General features: G+C 34.6%; 1 protein-coding gene across 1 annotated transcript; it reads left to right on the forward strand.

The window, feature by feature from the left end:
* Positions 1-27,174, forward strand: NMD3 (NMD3 ribosome export adaptor). The gene is made up of 16 exons (XM_082687700.1): positions 1-156; positions 676-732; positions 1,674-1,808; positions 4,436-4,532; positions 7,849-7,929; positions 8,527-8,655; positions 8,940-9,030; positions 14,832-14,910; positions 15,577-15,673; positions 17,655-17,772; positions 18,866-19,011; positions 21,473-21,585; positions 22,393-22,465; positions 24,159-24,265; positions 25,277-25,347; positions 25,789-27,174. The coding sequence occupies exons 2-16, from the start codon at positions 689-691 to the stop codon at positions 25,920-25,922; spliced, it is 1,515 nt and encodes a 504-aa protein (XP_082543826.1). The 5' UTR covers positions 1-156; positions 676-688; the 3' UTR covers positions 25,923-27,174.

The raw sequence follows: 27,174 nt of genomic DNA on the forward strand, positions 1-27,174 counted from the left end.
CCTTTAACTCCCAGCTCTCGGCCCGCGGGATTTCGAGCTCTTCTCTCGCGAGATCCTCGCTGTATTGGAGCCGGCTGGGGTCAGCCCTGAGGGGGCTGTGGGGGGCTGTCGTGTCGCAGTTTTGCCGCAAATCTGGGTCTGTTCCAGACTAGCTAGGTATGTTCTGGGCCGCGCTCCGGCCTGCTGTCGCGCGGGGGTGTCTGAGGAGAGAGTGGGGCGGATTCCCTTTGCTCCGGCAGGCCTCCGGCCGCGTGCGTACCGCGTGTGCGCCGTGGCCCGGGAGCCCGCGTGAGGTCCCACCGCTGGGTGCGGGGGTCGGGGTGGCGATTTCTGCAGCACGGGTCCGAGGCCTGGTCGCTGCCGGCGTGAGGGTGAGGGTGGCCGCCCCGGCCCTTTCAAGACCCCCGCTTGGGCCCGTAGGAGTTGGCGCCGAAGTGATGCCTTCGGTCAGCGGCCGAGTTTAATGGCTCGAGGGTCTTACGTGTGGGAAATTCCAGAATTCCCTGGGTTCTGTTATTAAAGGAAGTTAACTTTTTGGAGTTACCGCGTGGAATTGGGTTGTTAACCTCTTTACGAGGCTTGGCTGCCTCCCTTACTCAGAGGAGAAGGAAGATTTGTATGGAGCTGAATGTGGACAAATGACTTAAGTCCCACAATTCATTCTCTTAAAATCAGGGCATACAGAAAAATGGAGTATATGGCAGAATCCACCGACCGCACCCCTGGACACATGTGAGTCGTATCCCTTTCCCACGTTCCCCTTAAGTTTAAAGATATTAAAGTGACTCTTTGAAACGTAATGCCTGTGAGGAAAGCTTGTTTTGTTTTGTTTTGTTTTGTTTTTGTTTTCGGAGGGAATTCTTTTTCTTCAGTGGGAAAAGTGGAAAATTTTATTTCCTGAGACAGTCAGACTCCTTTTTTAGTTGGAAAGTTGTAGTAAATACTTGAAGAGTGTTAAAAAATCCTTCAAGAGTGTTCTAGAGTTCCATGTATGTTCTTGATTGGCTCTGTCCATGTGAAAACCATTAGGCATACGTGGCTATGTAGATTTAAAGACATTAACATGAAATAAAACTAAATGTTACGTTCTGTATTCATACTAGTCACGTTTCCGATTCTGAGTAGCCACATGTGCCTGCTGGCTAGCTACCTTATGGAACATCCATAAATTCTAGAACATATTTTTGGGACACATCAGTGATTGCTAAACATTTCCTGTCCCCAGTACACACAGAATGATGCCATCAGTCCAATATACTGAATCACGAGGCATGGTATGTTTTCCATCCTTTGAAAAATTTTCTGCTCTGGTCAAATGTTTGCATTTTGGCAATCCTCTACGGGCATCTTAAAAAAAAAGTCTTTGTACTCTGAAGCTGCCTGATAATCACTATTAGAAATCCGTTAGACTCTCTCAGCCCTTTGGACATCCCCATACTTAAAGGATTTTTGGAGTTCTAGCCATGCTTGTTTTTTTTGCCTTAGTATTCCAAGGTGACACTTTATGTATAGCATCTTTGAAGATTACTTTGCCAGGATTTTGTATTGTTTTGTTTTGTTTTCTTACGTTTTTAAAGCAGAGATGCTATAGCCTAACTTGAAGGCTTTTGTTGTCTCTTTGATAACCAGTGCATTTATGAAACTTAACTTGAAAAATTTATGCTTTATTGAAGCTTATGCTGTGAATGTGGTGTCCCGATTAGTCCAAATCCTGCCAATATTTGCGTGGCCTGTTTACGAAGTAAAGTTGACATCAGCCAAGGCATTCCGAAACAGGTCTCTGTATCTTTCTGCAAGCAATGTCAAAGGTACAGTGCAGCACTATTTTATTCTACTTAAAGTTGAGATTTATATGTGGGAAAGCCACTGGGATATGCTGAGATGACATCCAAGGTACGTAGAATAAAGCATATGTAATTGAGATAAAATTGTTATTTATGTTGGTGTCGCCAAAGATTTTAGGTTTTGCAATTTTGTAGTTCACTTTTCTAGTTTGTCCTTTTAATCTGGTAAAGTTAATGTAAAGCTGTTTGAATTTGCTTTTTCTTATAAGGGTTTAATAGGTTTGGTTTATACAGTTAATAGATAGAAGTTGGTGTTTGTAAGGGTAAGTGAAAGCAGATTTAGTTACTAAGGACATAATATTGTTATTATCATGAGGATTTTTTTTTTTCACCAGAAGCTATGTATGATAAAAAGCCTCTTAAGTTTGAATGTTTAAAGTCAGTTAGCAAGGTGTTTTAAAAATCGATTAAAATGCCAGAGCACCTGGGTGGGTCAGTCTGTTATGCATCTGCCTTCTGCTTAGGTCATGATTCCTAGGTCCTGGGATTAAGTTCCTGCATTGGGCTACCTGCTCGTGAGGAAGCCTGCTTCTCCCTAGCCCCCTGCACTCCCGCCCCCCAGCTCATGCTCTTGTACGTGCATGCGCATGCTCTCTCTCTCAAATAAATAAATAAAAATTTTTATTAAAAAAATCTATTAAAATGCCATTGTAACAAAGTGATTGTAGTTAGCTGTTGGTAACAAAACTCCCTAATGATAACTGCCTACATCAAGTTAATTGCCTGTAATTTCCTAAGTGGGTTAGGGCTCTAGTGGTTCTTAACTTTTTGGGGTGGGGAGTGGTTCATGAAACCCTTTGGGAATTTGAACACTGTCTTTCCAGAAAAATATTTAAAATGTACATATAGGGGCGCCTGTGTGGCTAAGTGGGTTAAAGCCTCTGCCTTTGGTCAGAGTCAGGTCATGATCCCGGGGTCCTGGAATCAAGCCCCGTATCTGGCTCTCTGCGAGCCGGCTTCCTCCTCTCTCTCTGCCTGCCTCTCTGCCTACTTGTGATCTCTGCCTGTCAAGTAAATAAAATCTTAAAAAAAAAAAAATAAATAAAAAGTAAAATAAAATGTACATATATACAAACACATGAAACTTTCCTGTACTGTTTCAGGGAGATTACAGTTTGCAAGTTTGGCAAGTATAAGACTTAATCAGTTACAGATATTTGCTATTCTTAAAAGCATGGTAGAGTGAAAAAAGCACTGGACAAATAATCTGGAGACCTAGTTTGTCTTGGATTTCTCACAGACTAGCTTTTTGAAACTCTGCCAGTTAACTTCTCTAAAACTTAATCTCATCAGAATGAAAGGGCTTTATTAGATAGATGAAGCCCTTTCTAACTCTAAAAGCATGCTTATAATAAAGGAACCTGTATAAGGTTTTTGAATGAACCTTTACAAGTGAAAATCAGGAGCCTAGCTGGTTCAGTAGGTAGAGGCTTGTGACTGTATCTTGGGGTTATAGGTTCAAGCCCCACATTGGGTGTAGAGATTACTTAAAAATAAAATCTTAAGTAAATAAAAGTGAAAATCAGAACATTCACTTAACAAACATAGTGAAAACAAGTACTTCTATAACATATTTAGAAGTGTTATATATTTAACATTTATTGAGCACTTACTATGTGCACTGCCCTAAGTCTTATTTATTTATAAAAAAATAAGTGGCTCAGTTGGTTAAGCAGCTGCCTTTGGCTCGGGACATAATTCCAGAATTTTGGGATTGCACCCTGTGTCTGGCTCCCTGCTCAGTAGGGCGTCTGTTCTTCCTCTGCCTGGCCCCTTGTGCTCACTCCCTCTTTCTCTTGTCAAATAAATAAATTTTTAAAAAAGTAAAGATTTTATTTATTTGACAGGGAGAGAGAAAGCTCAAGCAGGGGGAGCGGCGGTAGGAGAGGGAGAAGCAAGCTTCCTGCTGAGCAGGGAGCCCCATGTGGGGCATGGTCCTGGGATCATGACCTGACCTGAAGACAGCGCTTAACTGACTAAGCCACTCAGGCACCCCAGTACTGTCCTAAATCTTGAGTAGGCTGGCTTAAAAAATCTTAAGGCATATGCCCAGGGATTGAAATTTTAATTTAATTAGGTTTTATGTAAGATTTAAAAACATGTTTTGCAATGTAAAATTTGAGAAAGGACTTTAAATAGATGAATAGTCTGAACTACTGTTGATACATAGTATGAGGTACTAATTTACCTTTTCTGTGTGTGAGAAGTCAGTTCTCAACCATTTGGTTTATTATAACCATTTTAAAGCTATTTTCAGGTAACTTCTTACCTGTTTTTCAAGGTATAGCTTCAAGAAACTCTTAGGAATTTTGTCATACCTCCCTGGAATTCTTTACTGGTGTTTGAAGTAATATGACTTCTTTAATATCAAATAGGCTTTTTCAAATATACTTGGGATTTCAATTTTTAAACTGAAGCTACTGATCTAATTGAAAGTTTTCTGAAACTATTAAATGCATTTGAAATGCTTCAAACCAGTCTTGGGAATTACTATGTCTGATTAATAATCAGTGTTACATCTGCAGAGTCACATTGAAATTTTTTGTTTTTCCTGAGAGATGCTGGGTTTCAGTATTTTCTTTCCCCCTCAGGTATTTCCAGCCACCTGGAACTTGGATACAGTGTGCATTAGAATCCAGGGAACTTCTTGCATTGTGTTTGAAAAAAATCAAAGCCCCTCTGAGTAAGGTAGGTCAGTCTGTTAAAATTGGTTTTTATAGGTATGTGTTTTTGTTTCTATGTTTTAAAGTTACATGTATTTTTATGGAAAGAAAATCATTTTGCTTTAAAAGATTTAATGTAGAATCATTTTTTTTCATTATTTATTGAGAACCTCTATGTGCAATAAATTTTTTTCTGAAAAAATACATAAAACCATTGCTAAACATAATTTAGAAGGCTATAGTATTAAGGCTATGGTATTTAGTTTCTTTTTATTTTCAGTGTTGCTCTAGAAAGAAAATATTTGTGCCTATTACTTAAAATCAGTGCATTAATGTCTCCAAAAAAACCAGACCTTAAGCCCAGTTTATCTTTCTGCATAATAGTTTCAGTTGTCTGTGTTAAACTTTATGACTTCTACTTATATCAGCTATGTTTTTAACTCAAATGGACTCTTGGTTTGAAAGTCCAGATTCTCTTTTAAGCTCTGAAAATTTCATGTAATAGTTCTTTGGGATTTTTTCCTCCATTTCTTTTTTTTTTCCTCCCTGGAATTTCTGTTAGTCTGTGTTGTCCCTACTGGCTTAAAACTACCTTTTCCCCCTTATATTGTTTGTTTTTCATCTTCTTGTCTTTTTTTCTGTGTTCTTGGTGCTTTACTTTATATTCTGGTCTCTGTATTGATTTTGTTTTGGTTCCAGCAGTGATATTTTTGTGTTCCAGAGTTTTTACCATAGTCTTAATGTTTTTGATGCATTCTGTTCTTTCTTTAAAAAATCTTTTTCTTTTTAATTTTTTTTTAAATTTTTGGATATAGTTGACAGAATATTAGTTTCAGGCATACAGCATAGTGATTTCACATCTTTATAGGTTATGCTGTATGTACAAGTATAGCTATCATCTTTTACCATGCAATGCTATTACATTATCATTGACTATATTAACCTGTGCTGTACCTTTTATCCCTGTGACTTTTTCATTTCATAACTGGAAGCTGTATTTCCTATTCCCTTTACCCCTTTTGCTTATCCCCACAGCCCCCTTCCCTCTGGCAGTCATCAGTTTGTTCTCTGTATTTATAGTTCTTAATCTGTCTATTTATTCATTTGATTTTTAGATTCCATGTATGACTGGTATCATACGGTATTTCTCAATCTGACTTACTTCACTTAGCTTAATATCCTCTATGTCCACCTGTGTTGTTGCAAATGGCAAGCTCTCATCTTTTTATGGCTCTATAATATTTCGTTTTCTATATATACCATATCTTATTTATCCATGCATCTATCAATTAACGTTTAGGTTGCTTCCATATCTTGGTTATGATGAATCATGCTGCAGTGAACATACAGGTGCATATATCTTTTCAAGTTAGTGTTTTTGTTTTCTGTGGTTAAATATCTAGTAATGGTATTTTTGGATCAAATGGTATTTCTATTTCTAACTTTTTGAGGAGCCTCTATACTGTTTTCCACAGTGGCTATACCAATTTACATTGCTTCCAACAGCATTGTATTCCGTTGAATTTTTCTGAAGGTTATGATAGTAGGTTTGTAAAAAATTTCCTTCTGTTCCCTAATTTGTCTCTGGACTCAATTTTTTCTGTGATTTTGTCTCACTTTCATAGTTCTGGCTTTCATGCTTTTGTCAAATGTCTGATAAGTCCTAATAACTCATTAGTTCATTCGGCAGCATTGATTAAGTGTCAGCCCTGTCAGTGTGCTTTTGGTGTTGGGGATATAGCAGTGAATGGCAGAGACAAAAATGTCTGTCTTAGGTAACTTTTATTCTTGTTGGAGGGGAGGGTGTGGAGTAGGTGTATTATTCATTTGTTAAAAGGGTCTAAATTCTGTGGAAGGAAAAACCAGGAAGGGGATAAAAACTGCATAGGGGAAGAGTTGCATTTTAAAATGGAGTGGTTAGCATTTTATGTCAACTATACTCAAACAAAATAAATAAGTGAAACAGACTGTTTGGGTAAGGCCTCACTAATAAGGTGATATTTGAGTAAACATTAAAGGCCGTATGGGAGGGAGCTGTGCAGAAGTCTGCAGAAGGGAATTATGGGTAGAAAATGTGTTTGGCTAGAGGCAGGAGCATAGCTATATAGTTAGCATAAAGTGGGAAGGGGAACACTAGTGGGGGATGAAAACAGCAGTCATGGAAAGTCACAGAAGGTTAGGTTTTTGCTCTGAGTGTAATGGGTATAGGGGTAGAGTAGTAAGATGAATGATTTATCATTTATCAGGATCCCTTGCTGCTGTGTTTAGTTTACATATGAGGGAAGTAGGAGTGAGGGACCTTTAGGAAGTGATTGTAGAAATCATGAGTAATGGTGATATTTGGGTCAGTAGTGAAGGTGGTGAGAAGTGGACAGTTTGGATCTAAGGAAGGAAATCTGTTACTTACATTTCTGGTTTCTCCATAGAACTCTAAACCAAATGTGTATCTTAATATCCACTGAACAGCTTTGTATAGGTATAACATAGATAGATCCTCTTAAATTCAGGTGTCTGAAACCAAATGCAGCATCTTCTCTCCATCAAATCTGTCCTTTATTTATTTCAGAAAAGTAGTTATTACCTAGATACCCAAACTGGATACTTGAGCCTCATTCTAGAATCTGGTTTTTTTTCCTCCTTCACATACCCAGATGTCATTCAGTCCTGTAGATCTCATTTCCTAAATAACTCTTGGGTCTTTCTGCTTCTTTTATTTCCAATACCTCTCAGTTCAGATCACCTACAATTCCTGCCTAAATTATTGAAACAACCTCCATTTTGTTCCTCTTCCCTCTTCCTCAAAACACCTATTTTAGCCATATTGAGCTACATTGAGTTCCTCACATGTAGCAGAGTTTTTTTGGCCTCTGCTGATAAAGCAGTGAGTTACACTGTGGATTCAGCATGAGATGCCCCCTAATGCATTTTTTTTTTTAAAGCTGTGTACTTAATATAGTTAGAATAATCCAAGTAGAAACTTTGCTAATGAAATTTCTAGTAGATGATGAGTCATCAGATCTTTGCTTTCTTCTAAAAAGTATAATTTCCATTTTAAAAAACATTATTTAGGGAAAAAGATTTTTTCTCTGCAAATACTTTAATTTTTGCTTGAATTATACCAGTTGCATTAATGTAGTCCTTAGATGGTCCTTTTACTGCTTTTTGTTGCCATACCTCTGATGATTTTTTTTTTTTTTTTTTTTTTTACTGGTGATGTTTAGTAGTGATGCTACTCACAGATTCTTTAAACATCTTAGGAAATCTGTTTGTTAATGAGTTGTTCTTTTATCTTTTTTCTCAGGTAGAAACTTACGTTTCTTTTTATTTGTGTCCTTTTGAAGGTCCGACTTGTAGATGCAGGTTTTGTTTGGACTGAGCCCCATTCTAAGAGACTTAAAGTTAAACTGACTATTCAGAAAGAGGTGAGCTGAATACAGTTTTCTCAGCATTTCTGAAGTATAGGTAGTAAAAATGAGGGGATATATTGGCAAGTTATGTTTGAATAGCTTAAAAGGAGAAGATTATACTCTTAATTTTAAGCTTTCTGGGTTTTGGGGGACAGGGGTCATCTGCCAGATGATCAGGTCATTAGTAAGAGCAGCCCTTGCTCTTGATTAGTGGCTAAGGTTATTTTTATTAGGAAAAAGATTGAGATAAAAGCACGAGCTAAGACAGTGTTTCTTAGATTTTGTCTTTTTTTTTAATACATACACATGTATATAGATATTTAAATTCTTCAAAGACTTTTTAAAGCACTTTAAAGATAAATGTGAAATATTAATTTAATCCTACAAATTAAACTTGTTTTTTTCTCAAAATAGGATTATTTTTATGATGTTTAATTGATTTATTGTGGATGTCCTCAAAGCATTTGTGAAAAAAGACTTATGTTAAATATTAACTTTAAATATTAAAGTTACTAAACATTATTTTCTTTTAGGAAAAAATACTTGTTATTAAGCAAAAAGGCAAGAAGGAGGAGTTTGATTTGTTTTTTTTTTTCCCCCCACTCCCATCAGGTGATGAATGGTGCTATCCTTCAGCAAGTGTTTGTGGTAGATTATGTTGTTCAGCCTCAGATGTGTGGAGATTGCCACAGAGTAGAAGCTAAGGATTTCTGGAAGGCTGTGGTTCAAGTGCGGCAAAAGGTACTGAGAGAAAGATGATGATTGAATCCTGCATCTTGTATTTCATCTTTGTCAGTTAGGAGCACTTAGTAAAACCTCCTCCTTTCCCTTCTTTTCAAATCCTTTAGGCACCAGGGATAGGCTAGGTTTCTGGAACAATCACTTTTAAAAATAGGTCACTATCATGTTTTAGATAATCTTTAAAGATCATTTTTGTTTTAAAAATCAGTGTGCTAGATATATAGATGCTTTTTTTTTTTTTTTTTTACATTTCACTATTAATCTAATAATGCATTCGTATTTAGACTTTGCACAAAAAAACTTTCTACTATCTGGAACAGTTGATTTTGAAATATGGAATGCATCAGAATACACTTCGTATCAAAGAGATTCACGGTGAGTTAAAATTTAAAAGCATTTCAGTTGATGTCAGAGTTATTTCAACTAACATAGGTCTTATCTTTATTGATAATATCTAGAATAGTACTGTACAAAGGAACAGTTTCTTCTCTTAGGAAAAAAAAATCTTGGTTCTTTATTTGCACTGTCCAATATGATAGTCACTAACCGTATATGGCAGTGGAATACTTGAAATGTGTCTAGTGTAATGAAGAACTGAATTCTTGATTTTTTGATGTTTTAATTTAAATTTATACTAAGTAGCTACCAGATGAGTAAACCAGTAACTGCATTAATATAATGTAAAGTGCTCTGATGGAAAATTCATTGAAAACTTGTTGTATGCAAAGATCAGTTACTGATTGGAAGAAAATTAGTTTTGAGATCTGTAAGTTCTTTTGTAATATTTTTGGTTTTGATATACAAGTGATATAGTTAGATTTCTTAAAGGTGGAATTCAAAATTTTTTGCATGATTTCATAATGGTTCCTTAGAGTATGTTCTGTCTAGAATATTTCTCTGATTTATAGTAGAAAACATAAATATTCTTAAGCATACTCTTAAAGGTTAATATTTTTAAATGGTGCTTGCTACTGGTGAACATCTATATTCATTTGTTTTCCTAGTCTCTATAGACCTAGAGATAGCTGTTCTTGAAGGAATGACCAAATTCTTATATCATACTCCTCATTTTAAAGCTCGAGGTTCCATTGTTACTAACTGATCTGTTACTCATATCTTGTATGTCTTGGGAAAGTACAGAAGTGTGCTCTTGGGTCCTTAAATGGGGGGAGATGTATGTAGTGCTGTCACCTGGAGAAAATCTTTTAAGCTTTGTATCTGACCTAAATGTTTTACCAGTAGACATAAGGATAGTAGTCCAGATCTGAGAAACACAATTTACTTTATTTATTTTTTTAAAAAATTACTAACTTATTAGAGGGATAGAGAGACAGAGAGATGAGTATGAGCTGGGTGGGGGAGGGGGACAGGGAGGAGCAGAGGGAGAAGGAGAAGCAGATTCCCCTCTGAACAGGGAATCCTATGGCATTCCATCCCAGGACCCTGAGATCATGACCTGAGGCAAAGGCAGATGCCCAACTGACTGAGCCACCCAGGTGCCCCTAAATCGGTGAAACACAATTCAGTGAATACTTACTGTGGGTAAGGTACTTTGCTGCCTATTTAACATAGTGCCTGGCAACTTGTGGTTAGCCACCAGGGAAAAAGACATCTTTGTTCTGCATAACTCTCCTTTGAGTAACTCTTTCGGGGATAAGTAGATCCAAATATTCTAGCTAAGAAAGCAAACCACTATTCTTTTTCATCATCATGGCAGAAATATACTCAAAGAATTTTTTTGTAGCAAAAGACTTGGATACATCTTGGGACATACTTTTGCAGTCATTTTCAAAACCAAAAATACTGCCAAGTTCATCAGCCCTTTTTTCATCAAGAGGAGTTAATCTGTCCTCCCCCACCCCCTTGCCCTGACTAGTTCTTTGTTTGATTTAATGAATTTTTTGTTTGTGGTTTATTTGTAACCTTGTTTTTTAAAATCATAGTAATAGTAAAAATAGTAAAAGTTCACACCTATGTGAATAAAAAACGTCTACAACACTTTTATCAGTTTTAGATCCCAGAGGTAGTCCTTTAACACAATATAGTATAATATGTACTCTTTGGGGGAGAGGGAGCAGAGGGAGAATCTTGAGACTCCCATGTCCAATGTGGAGCTCGACAAGGGGCTCAGTCTCACAACACTGAGATCGTGACCTGAGCCAAAATCAAGAATTAGACATTTAAATACACTGAAGTTTGTAAATTTTCATGAGTACATGTTGGTTTTGTAGCTGGTATTTATAGCTACCTTTTTCCACTATACATTGCATATTTTATTTCAACAAGTGTCTCAGTTGTTTTATTATTTTGGGTATATATCTAGGTGTAGACTTGCTGAATCATGATAAATTTATGTTTATCATCTTTTTTTATATTTATTTTTAAGAAACTGGCAGACTGTTTCTACAGTGGGTGTATAATTTTACGTTCCCATCAGCAGTGTTTGAGGGTTCCAGTTTCTATGTGTCCTCACCAACATTATTGTCTCTTTTTGTTCATAGTCATTCTAGAGGGTGATGAAGTGGTATCTCATTTTGTGGTTTTAATTTGCATTTCCTAATGACTAATGTTGATCAACTTTTCATAAGGTTATTAGCCATTCCTGTATCTTTTTTGGTGACATAACTTTTCAGATCTTTTGCCCATTTTTTAATTGGATTGTTTGTCTTAATAAATTTTAAGAGTTTAAAAAAAAATATTTCCTGGATACTAGTTCCTCATCATGTATATGATTTGCAGGTATTTTCTTGTAGCTCGTAGCCTGTGTTTTCTTTGTCTTAATGTTGTGTTTTTTTTTTTTTGTGATGTGAACACTTAACATGAGATCTTCCTTCTTAACAAAATTTTAAGTGTATAATATATTATTGTTGACTCTAAGTACAATGTACAGCAGCTCACTAGAGCCTATTCATTTTGCTTAACTGAAATTTTGTGCTCATTAATTGGTAATTCCCTCTTTCCCCCTTCTCTCAGCCCCTGGCAGCCATCATTCCACTCTTTGAGTCTGTGAATTTGAGTATTTTAGGTATCTCGTATAAGTGGAGTCATGTAGTATTGGTCTTTCTGTGACTGGCTTGTTTCACTCAGTATAAGATCACTCATGTTGCTTAATGCAGAATTTCCTCCCTTTTTATTTTATTTTTTATTTTTTAATTTTTTTTTAAAGATTTTATTTATTTATTTGACAGAGAGAGATGACAAGTAGGCAGAGAGGCAGGCAGACAGAGAGAGGAGGAAGCAGGCTCCCTGCTGAGCAGAGAGCCTGATGTGGGACTCCATCCCAGGACCCTGAGATCATGACCTGAGCCGAAGGCAGTGGCTTAACCCACTGAGCCACCCAGGCGCCCAATTTCCTCCCTTTTTAAAGCTGAATAAAATCCCGTGGTAGTTATATACCACATTTTATCTATTCCTCTTTTGTGGAAACAACCCAAATGTCCATCATCTTGGCTACTGTGTGCAGTGCTGCAGTATACATGAGAGTGCTAATATCTCTGAGATTCTGATTTCAGTTCTTCTGGATAAATACTTAGAAGTGGGATTAATGGAACGTATGGTAGTTCTGTTTTTTAATTTTTTTAAAGAACTTCCATGCTGTTTTTCATAGTGGCTGTGCTATTTCACATTTCCACTGGTGTACAAGAACCAGTTTACCTGTATCCTCATCAGTACTTGTTTTGTGTTGTTGTTGCTTAAATAATGGCCATCCTAATGAGTATGAAGTCATACCTCATTGTAGTTTTTGATTTGCATTTGCCTGATAGTTTTGACCTTAAACATTTTTCATATACTTACTGGTCATTTATATGTCTTATTTGGAGAGATGTCTATATAGTTCTTCTGCCCATTTTTAAAATTTAAAATTTTAACTAATCAGGTTATTAGTTTTTTTCTTGTTGAGTTGTAGGAGTTCCTAATACATTTTGGAGATTAACTCCTTATCAGATACATATGGTTCACAGATAAATTTTTTCCTTTTCGTAGGCTTCCTTTTCACTGTGTTGATGTTACTTTTGCTGTGCAAAAACTTTTGAGTTTGATGTAGTCCCATTGTTTTCTTTTGTTGCCTGTGCTTTTAGTGTCCTATTCATGAAATCGTTTCCAAGACCAGTGCTGTGAAGCTTTTCCCCCTGTTTTCTTCTAGAGCTTTTATAGTTTCAGGTCTTTTATTGGACTCTAATCCATTTTGAGTTGATTCCTGTGAATGGTGTAAAACAAAGGTCCAGTTTCATTCTTTTGCATGTGGATATCCAGTTTTCCCAATACCATTTGTTGAAGAGACTGTCCAAGAGTGTATTTTTAGTACTTGGAGATCAGTTGACCCTAGATGTGTGGATTGGTTTCTGGGTTCTCTGATCTGTTCCATTGTTTATTAGGACTGTGTTTTTGTCATTACCAAGCTGTTTTGATTATGGTAGCTTTGTATTTTGAGGTCAGGAAGTGTGATGTCATTTGAATTGCAGAAGTTTAAAATTTTGAAGTCCAGTGTGTAAAGTTTTTTCTTTCATCCATTATGCTTTCGTTGTTATGTCTAAGAACTCCTGTTAATCAGTGTCACAAAGATTTTCTCCTGTGTTTCTTCACATGTTTTATAGTTAGAGCTCTTAAATTTAGATCTAACCCTTTTTGTGGGTTGTTTTTTTTTTTTTTTTTTTTGCATGATGTGAGATGAGTGTCTAAATTCATCTTTTTCTATGTGGCTATCCTGTTTTCCCAATGAAAAGTCTATTCTTACCTCAGTGAATTCTTGGATGTTCTGTCAAAGATCTGTTGACTGTAAATGTCAGAGTTTACTTCTGGATTCTCGTTTGTTCCATAGATCCGTATATCTATGTTACGCTAGTACCATGCTGTCTTGACTAAAGTTACCAGGTTTTGAAATTGGGAAGTATAATTCCTAACAACTTTGTTCATCTTGGGAATTGTTTTGGCTATTCTGAGTTATTTAGTTTCCTAGTTAGCTGAATTGTTTGGAAGAGTATTTCTATAAGCATTTCCCAGCGGGTAGGTAGGTATGTTTTTAATTATCCATTTGTTGCTGATTTCTTATGTTACTGCATTATGATCAGATAATACTGTCTAGTAATTCATACTGTTTAGAATTTATTAAAATTAAAGAAAAACTTTTTATTTAATTATTTTATAAATGTTCTATGGATTTTTAAAAATAATATATTTTCTTGGGACCATGTTCTATAATCTCAGTTAAATCAACAAGTTACTCAAATTCTGTGTATCCTTCCTATTTTTAGTCAGTTTGGTTATTTTATTTTTGTTTTCTTTTTTATTTAAATTCAATGAATTAACATATATCATTATCATTAGTTTCAGTGGTAGAGTTCAGTGATTCATCAGTTGCAAATAACACCCAGTGCTCATTACATCAAGTGCTCTCTTTAATGCCCATCATCCAGGTACCCCATCCGTTACCTCCCACCCCTCTAGCAGCCCTCAGTTTGTTTCCTGTAGGTAAAAGTCTCTTATGGTTTGTCTTCCTCTCTGACTTCAACGTATTTTATTTTCCCCTCCCTTCCCCATGAGCCTCTGTTTTATTTCTTAAATTCCATATATGAGTGAAATCATACGATAATTGTCTTTCTCTGATTAACTTATTTTGCTTAGTGTAATACCGTCTTGGTCATTTTGTTTTTGATAGTCTCATAGTAACCTCCCATAGTGATTGTGCATGTGTTAACATTTATTAATTCTTTTTTTTAATAGTTTTGTTTTCTGCATCTCAGTGCTATGTTATTAGATGCATTCCTTTTATCTTGGGAGATTGTTATATAAAATACACTTCTGTGTAGTTTTTTCTCCCTTCCTCCACTTTCTGTAAGTAGGCTCCATGCTCATTGTGAAGCCCAGTGTGGGGCTTGAACCCACAGCCCCAAGTTCTAGACCTGAGCTGAGATGAAGAGTCGGATGTGACTGAACCACCCATGCGCCCCGTTTCTTTCCTCCTTTGACCTTGAGTTTTATTTTGTCTGAAATTAAAATTGTGAATCTTGTTTTCTTTTGTTATTATGTCTGATTTGTTTGTTTTTGTTGTCTTAATTGATAAATTTTTTGTGTTTTCTAATAATTTGTTTACTACACTTTTGTGAGATAGTCATTAGTAGAGGAAAACCTTATTTTGAAGAATTATTTTCATGTGGCTTTTCTTTTTCTTTTTAAAGATGGTCTGGATTTCTACTATTCCTCAAAACAGCATGCTCAGAAAATGGTAGAATTTCTTCAGTGTACAGTTCCTTGTAGGTATGTTCTGAACCTAAATGTGATTAAGTCCAAGGAGCTGGGAATGAATGTAGATCATATCTGTTCTTCAGGCTTAGGCATCTCTTATGTTAAAAAAATTTTGAATTGTAGTAAGAATAATTATGTAATTAGTAAGCTTCTGTTAGATTAGCCACTTTTAGGGAATTATAACCAAAGAGTATGTAAGAATCTCTTTGGTGAGCTAGACATCACCCTGTGATAAATACTATAGTGCTAAACCTTTGACTGAATGTATTTGAGTAAGATAAAAGATGGGGGTAGAGGGCTTTGGGGAGAGACTTCATGGAAGAGAGGAGATCTCTTAAAATGGGAAATTTTCAAAGGTAGACTTTATAGTGAAAGGTGAGATTAGTGTGAACGAAGACTTTTGGTGGACATTATTGTGGCTATTAATGGATGCTATATATAGACTACATTGGTCTGAGCCAATAAATAAATAAATAAAATTGAAAAGAGGTAGGGTGCAGTTGGATTGGTGAAGGCTTTGAAATGTAAGTGGTTGAAATTCGGCTTTTTCAAAGCAGGCATCAGAAAGCTGTTTCTGACCTTGGGGAGTGATCATTTGATGTGATAAAAATTGATACTCCCTAGACTATAATAAGGAACCTTTGTCTTTTTATTACTATAAACTTTTTTTCTTGGCAGAAACAAAGCCTCACAGAGATTGATCTCTCAGGATATCCATAGTAACACATACAATTACAAAAGCACTTTTTCTGTGGAAATTGTTCCAATATGCAAGGTACTTTTTTTTCATTTAATTAATCCATGTCTATAAAAGAGTATAAGTAATTAATTGGCTTATATGTAATTATTAGCTCCTGATTTCCTTCTGGGATTGGTTAAAAATTTAGAATAACTTCCCTCTTAAATGATTCCTTTCTGACATACTCAGCCATATTAAAAAGATGTTAAAAAATAATCATGCTTAAAATTATAAATTGGCATACCTTTTACTGTGGTAGACTAACTCAGGGCCTGGTTGCAGTTTTTTAATGTTCATATTCTTTAAAATTTGTGATTCTGGTGGACATATGAAAAGTTTGAATACAGGAAATGACATTAAAATACATTTCAGTAGTGTGGAAATGAAATTGTAGAATCATTTTTGTGATTTAAAATGATCTAACAAATTGTAGATTATCATTTATTTCATTTCATTGTATTAAGGTAAAATCCTGTTTCAAAAATATAAATGAATTAAAATGCAATAGTTACTGAGGATCTACTGTATAGAAGGCAGTATATTAAGGATTATTATTTAGAGGTCTCTACCATACAGGAACTTACATGTCAATATCTACTAATAATGATAAGTACCATAATTTATTATGAGCATTCCATATAAATTTGTATCTAAGTACTTGAATATATTTCACTTTTTCATCTTGTTATACCGGGGTAAAGCATTTCATCATTTTGAACATGGTGAAATTGAAGCGTGGGGCGTTTAGATGACTTGCCCAAAGTTACATAACTACAAAATGAAGCCAAAATGTGTGCCTAGGTCTGTGACTCTAAAGCTTTAAAAATAACTGTACAAATTCATGGTGCAGTGTATAGTAACAGGATGAAATGATAGCTTAAAGCGGTCAGCAGGGACACCTGGCTGGCTCATTAGGAGAACATGTGATTCTTGATCTCAGGGTCATGAGTTCAAACCCCACATTGGGCATGGAGCCTACTTAAAAAAAAAAAAAAAAAAAAAAAAAGGCAATGTCAGCAAAATTTTTCTGGAAAGGGCCAGATAGTCAATGATTTTGCTTTCAGGCCATATAGTCTATTTTACAAATTGTGGGCAGCTCTGCTGTTTATTTACATAAGTAGCCATAGATAATAGGTAAATGAATAGTGAAATGGTATTTCACTATTTAGAGAAATGGTATTGGGCCAAATTTAACTTGAGGGTCGTATTTTGCTGACCCCTGGTTTAAAACAGTAAACATTTTCCTGGTACAAAGCCTGGGAAATGTGAATCTAGGTGTGATGCCAACTTTAGGCTATAGGTTAAGTGCTTTGAGTGATTCAGGTAAGTAACAGAATAAATGCATAATGTAAGAGTATTTTCATTAATCCATTGAGACTTAGAAATGAAAAACACAGTGCTGGACTAGGTATTCTTAAGAGATGCACAGGATGCCCCTGCAGTGGAGGAGCCTGTGATTGTGAATACACAGCTTAAAATACAACTCAGATTTTTTTCATATTTTAATACAGTTTAAAAACAGTGTACACGTGGACACATGTGCTTTTTGGCCATTAAATTTTTGATTATGTATTGATGCATGTAGCCATAAAAGAGAAACATGTGGCTTCTCTGAAATTTATTTTTTGTGGAAATTATAAGAAGTCACAGGTGGATTTAGAAAATCACTCTCCTTCTGATGTTTATAATACTTTGTTTAGAATGTACGCTGTATTACTATAGAGCAGTAAGCATTCACACTTCAGTAAAATTGAAATAAACTTAATACTTTGAATAAGATCTGGAAAAATACTTTAAAGCATTTTTATTAAGACAGATATTCCCATCTTTAGAAGGAATAGCTTATTTTCTGTTTCTTTAAGATTTGATTGTTTTTCCTTAGGCCCTTTGTTAATAGAATTTACAGTAATGTTTTGGTTTGGGGACATACACTTGGGTCAGGTTTATATTGATGAGTGTTTATTGGAGACAGTTATTTAGGACTTGCTTCACTCTAATTGTTAGTTCTTATGCCTAGGATAATGTTGTTTGTCTGCCTCCAAAACTGGCACAAAGCCTGGGAAATATGAACCAGATTTGTGTGTGTATTCGAGTAACCAGTGCCATCCATCTCATAGATCCAAATACCCTGCAGGGTAAGTTTTAGGAAATATTTACCTTGACAGTTTTGTCCAGCAAGCTGTAATAATTTATATTGCTAATTTTATCAAATATTCTTGGTAATATTGTTATGAAAAACTAGTTAAGATTTTTTACTGCTGTTTAATTCTTACAAAACACTGGCATTTTTAAAGCTTTTGATGAGTAAAACCTGTATTTTTTATTTGAAGAAACAAGTCTGAACTTTTAAAAAATGTACTAGTTTTAGTCCACTTATTTTTACTGGAATTGACTTATTTACCTCATTTAATTTTTGTGAATAATTATTTAAGTTCATTGACAAGTTTAGTAAAGTTCAGAACATTTCACTTATAATGCAGTAAAACATTTAGTTTAAATATGAATTTTAACTAGTTTTATCATTATTACACATAATTTTTAACATTCCCTTTATAAAACTTTTTTAAAGAAGATTTCATATTGATGCACCTCCTGCTTCTTGATCTTTTTCATATACTTCCTGTAATTTTTCTGTTGTAAAAAATCAAACTTTTTTTTTAAGTAAGTCATTTAGTATCCTTGTCAATCAGAATTCATAAGTTAGAGGTCTTTTTGCAGTTTCGGGATGCGTATCTGTCAGGTAGAACTTTATTTCCTGTTAAGTAGCTGAGATGACTGATAATGTTTCTTAAGTGCCAGCACATGAAACAACTATATAACTGAGTGGATCTGATCTCATTTACTTTTTGTTATTTTTTTGAAGTAGGCTTTTTTTCGAATCCAAACGTAGGACTTGAACTCACTACCCTGAGATCAAAACCTAAGTTGAGATCAAGAGTTGGGCACTTAACTGACTGAGCCACCCAAGCACCCTGATCTTACTTTGAAGACCCTTAGCTCTGTGGGGTTCTGATGATAGTAACTACTTATATTATTGACACCCGAAAGTTTTCTTTTGCTATGAGAAATTTGGGGCTGATTTATAGAATAAATGATGATTCTAGAGAAATGCCACTGTGGTCTCTTGCCCTCATGCTTCTCAGTTCATATATATCAACTTTTTTCTAATTAATATATTTGATGGCTTTTGAAATACTTCATTTATTCATGTTCTGTGTTTCTAATTAGTTGCAGATATTGATGGAAGCACTTTCTGGAGTCACCCTTTCAATAGTTTATGCCATCCCAAACAGCTAGAGGAGTTTATTGTGATGGAATGCAGCATAGTCCGAGATCTAAAACGCAGTGCAGGTGCTGGAATGATATCAAAAAAGGTAAGTTCCATCCCGTCCATCTTTGTTCCCCCCCGAATTAACTGTTTTGATCCCTCTTTTGTGTTTTTAGGTTTTTTAGTTTGTGAATAATTCCAAAATGTGGTTCCACGTAAAGCTAGTACTTCATTGGGTTACAAATGCATTCCATGTTTGTATGTTACTTAACACGTGGTCATTTACTAGACTTAATACTATCTGGTAAATTCATTTTTCTCTTTAATGTTAGAAATGTTTTAAAAAATGTTTATTGTAAAAAAGCATTTCTTAGCTTTACTTTTGTATAGGAAGACCAAATGACAAGCAAACCTTTTTTGACTTTAAAAATTTTCAGACATTTTGAATTTAAGTATATGTTATATTAGCACTAATTACTGAATGCTTCAGTATGCATTTCTAAAACATAAGAACATTTTTCTACAGAATCCAAGTATTATCGTTCAGATTTCCTCATTTGTCCCCAAATGCCTTTTATGGTTTATTCAAACTAGTATCTGGTTGGGGACCATACACACACACACACACACACATTTTTTAAAAGATTTTATTTATTTGACGAGAGAGGCACTGAGAGAGAGGGAACACAAGCAGGGGGGGTTGGAGAGGGATGAGCAAGCTTCCTGCTGAATAGGGAGCCCCAATGTGATGTAGGGCTGGATCCCAGGACCCTAGGATCATGACCTTGGCCAAAGGCAGACATTTAAGGACTAAGCTACACAGGTGCCCATATTGAATGTGAATGTTATACCTCTTAAATTTTGTATGTAATAATGGCCCCCTTCACTCCTTTTTTTTTTTTTTCTTCCCTTGATGATACCAACTTTCTAAGGCAGTTAGGGCATTAATCCATTAATCTTATGGATCTCTTATTGTTTTCTCATGATGCTTTTTTAAATCTTTCTTAATTTCTTGTATTTCTTTTAAATGAAAAGTGGATCTAAAAGACTTAATTATACGTAGGTTATGTTTGGCCAGAACATTTCAGAAGTGTCTCTCTGCTTTTTATATGCCAAGTGATAGTAATATTTGGCTGTTCCACTGATAGTCAGATCCCTTCATTGTAATGTTACAATTTTTTTTCCCTTTGTTATTAGCTTGCTTGTCTTCCTCTTTTTCCTTTGGGACATTCAGATTGTCTCAAATTGAGCCAGTGGGAGCTCCTGTGCCTTAAAAAAAAATTTTTTTTTTAACAACTTGTACTTTTTTAGAGCAGTTTTCATTTAATAGCAAAATTAAGAGGAGGTAAGAGATTTCCTATATACCATCTGCCTCCACACATGCCACAGCCAACCCCTTTATCAATACCTGCCCATCAGAGTGCTACATTTGTTAAAATTGATGAATCTACATGCATACCTGATAATCCTATTTGATAATGAATAAACTTGCTATAAACCACCTTGTGTTTTCAGGTTTTGTAGAGAGATAAGCTCTCAACTCTTTTGGATAAGTATGTATCAAGGAGCATGTTTGTGGTATCATTTGGTGAGATATGTTTAGTTTTGAAGAAACTGGTAATTCACTTTTTTTTTCCCCCAGTTCTTTTCTAAACCTGGGAACTATCGTATATTTCAGTTTCTCCCTTTATCTATTCTTTCATCTCTTTGAGATTCCATAATACCCTAGTCTCTAACTCTTAGTATTTTGCTCTTGATCCCATTTTACTTACATCTCTTTTTGTTAGTAAAAAGTATTGGCAAGTGCTATATTTAATTCAGCCTGAAGTTACAGTTGCTTGTAAAATCCTGTGTTGGAAAGGTACTTTAATGGTTTTCTAATTTAAAATTTCAAACTTGGGGAGCACCTGGGTGGCTCAGTTGGTTAAGTGTCTAACTCTTGATCTCAGCTCAGGTTTTGATCTCAGGGTCATGAGTTCAAGCCCTGTGTTCAAGCCCTCCATGCTGTGCGTGGAGCCTACTTTAAAAAAAAAAATACTCAAACTTGGGATGTTGTTTCTGCAACAGATATTAAGCACAAAAAGGAATATACTTCAAATAGTAGTCATCCAATTTCTCTAGTAGTGGTAGTAGTGCCACTGGGTTGCTAGATTGCTTTGTCTGAACCTTGGGTTTTTTTAATGTTATGTGTAAAACAAGGGGTTGTTAAATGTTTTCTGGAGTTAAGACTTTTCAGTTATTCTTTTTGCTCAGTCTGTATTGCCTGTTACCCTGTGAAAACATTAGTTTTGAAAATTTTATATATGTCGGTATTTAGATGATATTAATGTTTTCTAAAGTCTTAAATCTTAATAAAGATATTTATGTATTCCTTATTGAGTCTTTTTTTGTACTAAATACAGTAATTAGTTAATTTTGACAGTATTTCAGAGATCTGAAAAAATAAAACAGTTGCTGTCTTTAAAATGAAAATTCGAAAACCAAAATCAACATTGTATATAGTTTCTGTGAGGTGCATTTTGAGTCATGCTTGGGTTATTGAAGAGTGCATTTTCTTTCCTGTCAAGCATACCCTCGGGGAAGTCTGGATACAGAAAACTTCTGAAATGAATACAGATAAACAGTATTTTTGTCGCACTCATTTGGGACATCTTCTAAATCCTGGAGACCTGGTATTGGGGTTTGTATTATTTTACAGTATTTTAAACTGGCAGTTAGCATTGCAAATTTTCTTTGGGAGCCAGCAAGCGATCTAAAAATACTACTAAAAATGTGTATTCTAATAAGAATTTAAGAGTTCTTAGGAACTTTACAGTTCACTTTATTGATAGCTAAATTAAACTAGATTGGACAAAAACCCTAGTCACTCTATTTCGCCATCATTGTAAAGAATTATTTAATCCAAGATTTTGAGTAATTGAACCCTGAAGTTGTATGTTAGATCATATTTATAGCTTTTTTGGGGAGTGGATAGTTTTTTTTTTATTATGCATACGCTGTTGGTCAAATATTTCACTTTTAAAATATGGAAGCCATAGTATAAAGCTCCTTTATAGGCACAAGACAGTCTGTTTTAATACAGGGCTTATCAGCATGCTTTAAGCATTACTTTTGCTCTTGGGGATTTTTTTTTTTTTTTTAACTAGAGAGGAAGGTTTTTTTTTGTTGTTGTTGTTTGTTTGTTTGTTTGAATTAAATGGAACCGTCTAACTGAAATCTAATGTTATACTGATATGCCTGTTTTGATTCCTCTACAAATATATGATAAGATGGACAGTGATGGGTAATATGTGAAGCTTGGAGGTAAAAGTATGTTGTTATCTTCACCAGGACATGTGGAGGCATGTTCATTGTATAGTAAACTGCAAAACTTTTAATGTGGGAAAAGATAATTAGATGTGCTTTCAGGTGAACATACATTAAATAAAAAGTAATGTGGAAAGAATAAATGTTTTTGTCATTAAGTGTTTAATTATTTTTATTTCAGGTTTGATTTGGCCAACTGTAACTTAAATGATGAGCATGTCAACAAAATGAACTCAGATAGAGTCCCAGATGTGGTAAGGCTTTAGATTTTTTCCTGTGTTAAAGAGGACTGATTTAATAACTCTTATGGGTAAGATGTGCGAGTTCACATTTATGAAAATAACAAATCAATTTAGAGATTCTTTTGAAATTGCAGTTAAGGTTTAAAGGCAGCATCATGTGTCTTTGTGGGGAAGATCCAAGATTTATTAAGTTTTTTGTTGCTCTTATAATTGAATTTCCATTCTCTGTCAAAATGCTTGATACCATCTGTAGAGCAAAAATAAATTTGCAGCTAAAAATGATGACCATTAGGACTTAATTTAGGTTCATTCTCCTAGGCTCAGCTTATTTCATTTATTGTTCAGTTAAAGCATTTAGAATTAAAACCATTATTCAGATTTTTCAGGTTTGACTATAATTGCAGTTGAAAATAATCTTTACAGTGTTGAGTTTTGGAGAAAGAATGTTTCTTCTGAAAAAAGCCTGTTAAATTCTAACATGGGTTTATTAGAATCATAAGCAAGAGTGAACCTTGTGAAAGTCTGTAATTCTTGCTTGTTTAATCTTCACTGATTTCTTTAGATGTGGGCAAAAGTGAAGTCATGGTATAAGAAGGACTCCTCTTCTCACCACCCAGTTGTGCTTTTATTAATTAATTAGTAAGTTAGGAAATAGAAACATAGTTTAGATAAAGTCTTAGCAGTCATAAGAGGAGATCAAGATGGTCATATAAGATTTTGTATTGTATAAAATTATTTATTACACAATTTTTTAAACTGTCCTAGGACATATTTTTGTAAAAGACATATGTAGTTCTATAATTGTTTATTGGTAGTAATAAAAGGGGGAATGTCTGCCTGTGGTAATATTTCAGGATGATTATGTGAATGGTAGCTGAGAACTGAACTTTGGTATAAAGAAGGACACCAGAGGGGTGCATTGGTGGCTTAGTCTGTTAAGCGGCTGCCTTTGGCTCAGGCCATGGTTGAGTCCTGGGAAGTCCCTGGTCCTTTGCAGTCCCAGTCCTTTGCAGTCCTGGGATTGAGCCCTAGGAGCCTCAGGAGTCCCAGTTTGTTGTTGTTGTTGTTCTTCTTCCTCCTCTTCTTTCTTTAAAGATTTTTATTAAGTAATCTCTGCACCCAATGTGGGGCTTGAACTCACAACCCCGAGATGAAGAGTCACATGTTCTACTGACTAAGCCAGCCAGGTGCCCCTATTTATACGGGTTCTTATTTCCAAAGAGGAGTTAATACAGGTGCAGCAAGTGGTGTTAACTATCATAGACTCTGCCTCATTCGGGCTCTGCAGTGAGTGGGGAGTCTGCTTCTCCCTCGCCCTCTGCCCCTCCCCCCACTTGAGCTTGCTCACTCACATTCTTTCTCTTGCTCTCTCAAATAAATAAATAGAATCTTTAAAAAAAAAAAAGGCACTAGAAATGTGAAGTTTTTGGTGTAAAAAAAGAGCAATTCTCAATCACTGGAAATTTTCAGTTATTAAATTTTAATAGTTATGGAACTAATGGCAGAATGCATTTTCATAAAATACTAAGTACATGGAAAAAATATTGAAACTTCTCTTGACACTGCTCCTTGATCCCTACTGTCATCAGTCTGGTGACTTCTAGCTTTCTCACAATCTTTCAGTTTTTAACTTTATTGGATTTTGAGGCCCCTTTACTTTGTTCCCATTTTTTTGTAACTTTGCAAATATTTCTGTTACTTTTAGGTATTAATCAAGAAGAATTATGACCGTACCAAACGTCAGCGTCGCAGAAACTGGAAACTGAAAGAACTTGCAAGAGATAGAGAAAACATGGATACAGATGATGAAAGGTCCTACTTTTCTTTAAATCTTCTGTATTGTCTCAAAGGAAATCCTTATAATAAGTCTGTAGAGTTTTTATATGTAATCATCTCATGAATTTTGCATTCAATATTAGTTTTGTATTCTTACTGTGTTACTTGAAACAGTGTAAGAGGATATAATGATATTTAACATTTAATTACTATTTCCTGGGTTTTGGCCTGAGAATTGCAGTGTTACTGTGAACAATGCATTTGAAAAACTAAAATAAGTACCTGTGGGTATCACAAATAGCAAGTGAATAACTGTGACTTGGGATAAAAAGAAAATAGTCCATTAATATCAAATATGCTGTTTTTCAAACAACTTAAGGAGAAATGAAGATGTTGTCTTCTAGAAAAGTATATTGGGCGATTCAAAAGTGGCCTTAATGCTGGTGAAGACACTGATATCTAAAAAAATGAAGAGTTTAAATAAAATTGTATCATGAAATGTGAGTGGGAAAATAGTATTTCCAAAGTACAATCTCATAAAGTAATTTAAAATAAGTATTTATAAATATATAATGTCAAATTAATTGGATGTTGTAAGTACATATTTTATTTCATCTGTAGTCTTAAAAGTGTATGTATTTTTTTTAACTTGGTCATAAGACTTTGTGGTGGGATGGTAAAGTAGGAGGACGTTTTCTTAACTGTTTCATATTCAATATCACCTTATATCCAAGTGTGTATTTTTTTAATCATATAACTTTGAAAGAAAATATTTTTTTAACTTACCAGACTATTTAATTAACATCCATATTTGACTTCAGATATTATTTTTAAAGATTTTAATACTTGGAACACATTTGTCTTATAGTGCTGAAAATGAAGAAAAACATTTTACTCATTGGTAAAGATGAAATATTTAAATATTTCCTTTTTTTTTTTTTGGTCTCAGGGGTATAGGTCTGTGAATCATCAGGCTTACACACTTCACAGCACTCACCATAGCACATGAAATACTTAAATATTTCTTTATCCTTTATCCTTCTGTAGGCAATACCAAGATTTCCTTGAAGATCTTGAAGAAGATGAGGCAATTAGAAAAAATGTAAACATTTATAGAGGTTAGTGTTTTAGGGGTGTTTGATTTAAATTGTATTTTTTGCTTTTGTGTAGATATATTACCCCAGTGTAAGTATTTCCGTATCTTAAACTTTCATTCCATAAATGACTTCTTTTGTTTTTAAAACTTACTAAACATTTATAAAAAATAAAAATACTGGCAGAACAGTAAGAATTACTAAAATATCGTTTTGCCACATTTGATATCATTTGTATCCTACCGTGATCCCTCAGGTTCCTGATTCCTATACTAATGGATATTTATTCATATATTTATGTAGTTCATTTAGTGACTATAAATACCTGCTCTAGATATGATACAAGAACTGCAGATATAATGTGGTTAAATAGTAGTAATAATGATGGGGGCAGGCATTTTGCATATTTCCATATTTGTATTGATTTGAAATCCTTGCTTTTTTTTTTTTTTTTTTTTTTTTTAGATTCAACCATTCCTGTGGAAAGTGACACAGATGATGAAGGAGCCCCTCGAATTAGTCTGGCTGAGATGCTTGAAGACCTCCACATTTCCCAAGATGCTACTGGTGAAGAAGGTGAATCGATGATGACACAATGAGATTGTGCTGTAGATGATTTTCATATCTCTACGCTCAGGATGTTGGACGAAATAACTCTTATTGTCTATTCAGCCTATGCTTCCGTATTAAGAAAGGAGAAATTTAGATTTAAAATTTGAATACAACAGGACTATTTTGATTGCTCATTCAAAACACTGAAAGAGATAGCTTCGAAGTTTTTGGATAAAAGATTATGGAGAATGTAATTATTAATGATATTCAGGCCATTTTATGTGTGGAATTTTTCAAGTTTGCCTTTTTTAGGAGACTAGTATTTTTGCATACTGTAGCGCTGGATTTAAAATCTCAAAAGTTGTGATGTCTTGGAGGTTACCTTAATCTTCAAGTATAAAACAAGTTTTTACATTCATTTTGCTTTGATTGCTTTAGTAAAAGAGCATATGAAGAATCATTAATATGAACTTGTTATGCACTTTGATCCACTTTAGGTCATTTTTATGTAGGGTTCAGTTTATTACCGGACATTGGGGGAAAGTTAATCTATTCATAATATTAACATCTTCAGAAGCTTTTAATTTGGGGTTATTTTAATTTTTATTGCAGAAGAAAATATATTTAAAGTATTTGTGGATTTGTAATAAACATGGACTATTTAAAGGTTAAAAAACAATTTGTTCTTTGTGATTTTTGCTCATGCCAGTGGCTTAGAGCAGTAGCTTGCTTGTATCATAAGAATGTCTTCCTATCACTTAAAGCATTTTTACTTTTGAAATTTTGGTTTACAAATTAAGAAGAAATTTTCTTTATATAAGTTTCTGTCATTGAATATATCACCATCAAAAAGAATATTAGGACCCAGCATATAGATGATGAAATGATAAAAATGATCTTTATGCTTTATAAAACCATGAATCAGGCTTGAAAAAGGAATGCCTTCCACATCCTTGAATGAAAAGCATTTACTTGAGTTTTAAAGTGTCTTGAGAATGAGGTTTTAAGATCCTATTTCTATAAGCAAGATCAGACTTAATAAGTGTGCCAGAACTAAAAGCTAATTCATAAACTTTAGATATACCACTACATAAGGAAATTGAGTAAGTGCCAAATGGAGCATTTTTTTTTTTTTAAGATTAGACTTCCCAATTCTGAAGGTATGGATAAAGTCCTGAACTTTATATAGTGGCTCCTGTTCGGTCTGCCTGTTTAGTTAAAATTTTCACTTGTGGTTTGTTTTTACCTCTTCTATGTCAAGACTTTAAAAAGTGTGAAAATAAAAACATTCTCCCCTTT

Source organism: Mustela nivalis (genome assembly GCF_964662115.1).
Source record: "Mustela nivalis genome assembly, chromosome: 1".
In the NCBI taxonomy this organism is placed as follows: Eukaryota; Metazoa; Chordata; class Mammalia; order Carnivora; family Mustelidae; genus Mustela; species Mustela nivalis.